At 38.7% G+C, this 3,624-nt stretch overlaps 1 protein-coding gene across 1 annotated transcript; it reads left to right on the plus strand.

Moving 5' to 3' along the window:
* Positions 1-589: 589 nt before the first annotated feature.
* LOTGIDRAFT_125270 (hypothetical protein) lies at positions 590-3,293 on the plus strand (the record flags this gene model as incomplete). Its single annotated transcript, XM_009061641.1, has 2 exons — positions 590-999; positions 2,756-3,293. The coding sequence occupies 2 exons, from the start codon at positions 590-592 to the stop codon at positions 3,291-3,293; spliced, it is 948 nt and encodes a 315-aa protein (XP_009059889.1).
* Positions 3,294-3,624: the final 331 nt, after the last annotated feature.

Here is a 3,624-nt window from a genome sequence, read left to right on the forward strand (position 1 = left end):
AAATGTGTTTTATTTGTATTTAATTAATGCCTTTAATTCATTAAATGCAACCAGTCAAGGCATAACAATACATCATATTCCCTTTACATAAAACCTTTTGTACCTATTGAACTTCCTCTGAATTTAACATGCATGGATTGTTCCGTTGGGTATTAAAATATGAATTATAAATCAGTTAGTTTCTTAGGTCAATGAGGATTGCCTCCCTTTGGAGAATTCGAACAAATGAAACTATTAAGGAGGGCTTGACTAGTATTGGATTTTGAAGTGATGAAATGTACAGTAGTGGGTATTGTCAGCTTGGAATGGCATATACACTCAGTGGCAGCCTCAGTCTCTTGAGACTGGGGGTACAATGAGGGGACAGACTGACTGAATGGGGATCTATTCAGAGGCGTTTCCAAAAGGGGACGGGGCGAGATACTGGATCGGCTTTGCCCACATCATGCACCTTTTATAAAAATATCATTATCAGACACATATGATATATGGCAGCACTATAATTATATAGATGAGAAATTTTTGTATTTATCATTTATATGTCAATGTCACTCACATGGCGTCCAGTTGTCCCGTTAACCTTTGGTTCATGTTGACCCTTTATGACTTTTTATTTTCTATTTCAGGTGTTTCAGTAGCAGTTAGTTGTTTTACTCTGGTAGCCATTAGTTTAGAAAGATACTTCGCTATCTGTCGACCTCTAAAATCACGACGATGGCAGACCAGGACTCATGCTTACAAGGTCATAATATTGTGTTGGATTTTGGCATTCTTCGTGATGTCGCCCATAGCCGTTTACCATCGTCTAGGAACTGCTGGTCGTGGTGTGTATCGCTGCCGAGAAGACTGGGATAACAAAGTATGGGAGAAGGCGTATACGATGATTTTGAATATGGTTTTGTTGGTCATCCCGGTGATTATCATGTCGCTAGCTTATGGATGGATCTGCTACACCTTATGGATCGGGATGAGATTGGAGGATCAATCCATGAAAGGTTGGTACTCTAAGCAATCTGTTTTAAATGCAAATGTTTCGTTTCATGTTTTTCTGCAGGTGGTTCTACTTGGCATCCATGATCTGAAGAAATTGTAATGCATCTTATGTTCTTATGGTCATTTGATACCAATCAAAATACAAAGTGTTTTTGATTGGTTAGCTCAAATTATGACAACATTTAATGCTATTGGCTAAACGTCCACAGAACACGATTTAAAGAAACGTGTCGTTAGGTCATGGATGGCAGTTGTAGTAACATGCTATAAAACACGAAGTAACCAATGGAATTCTATTTACCGACGAAAGCACAAACACGAGTGATATCTATTCTATCACGTTCAAGAGTGCTAACTCTATTTCGACATCAGTTATTTTAAATAGTGACCTGTATGGCTTCTTAAAAAAATATATTACCGAAAAAAACAGAAGCCATCGTTTTAAACAAATCAATTTTTTAAGACTTCGCGATAAATTTTAGAACTCTTTCGATTCTAATAATTTGTTAAGAGGTTTTCTAAACTGTTTATTTGTATGGGACACTGATATCCTTGATTTGCACCATTCAAATTTTCTGTAAATTCTGTCTGTGGCTTGTAATCTAATTACAACCAAGAGTTTTAAGACTTTTAAAAACATATTAGCAGTTTGTGCGATAGTGACGTAAATACGATTAAAAATTTATAGGATTACAGTAACCATCTGACGGAAAATTTGAATTATGCAAAATGATGCCATTAATAACCCAATAAACGTAAAAAGTTTAGAAAAACAATAGAGCCGAAAAAATGCCGTATTGGGCCACAAGATTCGAACCTTTGGTACCTCTGGTACCGAATTCCGACAGTGAACATAATGATATGATTCTTCTCCTACAAATCATGTAAACTGTTTTGATGGCAGATACGAGACTGTTGATGATCAAATTGGAATAATAATGGTCTATTTTGACGTGGCCAGAACGAGTTTCAAGGTTGAACACAGATTCACAAAAGTTGTTTTACTCCCGATTGATTTTAAATTGCCTCTCAAACTGCCTTCCATGAATAATTAGTAGAGTCAAAGGTGAATGTTAGAGGTTCCATTCATAACCTGATGGTACAAGACTATTGACAATGGTCGAGTTGGGTTGATTGATTGGTCTAGAGCCGGTATGATTGACCTTCGCCATGTTTACTTACTGAAGTCTCATCGTTGGACCAGTTCCGTAGAACTCAATGGCTTCATTTCGTTTCATCATGCCCAATCGTATGCTCTGTCGGGATTTACATTTTGTGCTTAAGGTTGCTCTCACACCTTGCGAAGACATGTTGCGTATGACTGCGCATTAAGAAAGTGATCATGAGTACCGAACGCAGCTCACTCTGTTGTTTGAAAGTTGCGTTTGAAACTTATGACCGCTATTCTTATTCGCAACCAACCATACAATTGGTGATCGCCATTATGTGGGGGCACCTTTAAGTAGAAAGTGCTTCTATGAATTACAATTATTCCAAAGAGATGACGGTACGTTGCCTTCCAGCAGTTTGCAGAAAGTCTTTAAAGAGAATGATTAGTCAATCTGTAATAATTAATAGACTAGCATGGTATTTTTCCAGTTTTCCACCTTCAAAAAACACTCTTACCACCATAGCCCACATGAATTGTTTAAATTAATTTACGACATTCTTTTCAAAATATAGTACTACAAGTGGATATACTATATTTTCCTTGATTTTCTTTTCCAGAGAAATCCAACCAAGGCGACTACAGTAATTCCAGCAATGGAGTCGGCAACGGACAAGGAAACATCTCCGTCCTGAGTGACGCAGAATATCCAATGAATATTCAGTCATCTACTGGCGGACGACCATTCAGACGCATTGAATTACAAAGAGCCTTGCGACAGAGTAACAGTAACCGCAGTCGAGCCGCAAAGAAACGCGTCATCAAGATGCTATTCGCAGTGGTATTGGAATTTTTTATCTGCTGGGCTCCGGCATATATAGTGTACACGTGGATGATCTACGACATAGACAGCGCCAGACGCCACGTTTCAAACTTAACCAAATCGCTGATCCATCTCCTATCTTACGTTTCTTCGTGTTGTAATCCGATCACGTACTGCTTTCTGAACAAAAACTTCCGTCAAGCGTTTATTGCTGCGTTCCGATGTTGTCGGAAGAAGCATTACGTGTACGCTAGACGCAGTGAAATGTCTTTTTCCGGAAACACTAACTCTACACGCACAATGGGTAGTGCTTTAACAAGTTACGACAAAATCGCCGAGTCGGACGAATTGTCGGAGAAAAGTTTCTGAGGCCTCAATCATTGTTTGTGGTTTTGAGCACAGAGGGTGACAGTCCGTGACACTGTGACGATTTGATGTTTGGAAACATACTTTGCGATCCGTTATCTGCGTTAGTGGATAACAATAAGGGCAAGGATCTTATTGGTAACGAAAGAACGTTGCCGTTTAATGTTTACTTCCGGTCGTGTTATGGTATAAAGCTCAGACTATACTGAGTCTCCTCTTCTGGTTTTCTCACAGTCCGTGACGCTGTGTCACTGTGACGATGTGAAGATGTATTGTTTGAACGTTGTTTGTGATACGTTATCAACATTTGTAAAACACAATGAAGGTATACATC

Source organism: Lottia gigantea, assembly GCF_000327385.1.
Source record: "Lottia gigantea unplaced genomic scaffold LOTGIsca_49, whole genome shotgun sequence".
Lineage (NCBI taxonomy): Eukaryota > Metazoa > Mollusca > Gastropoda > Lottiidae > Lottia > Lottia gigantea.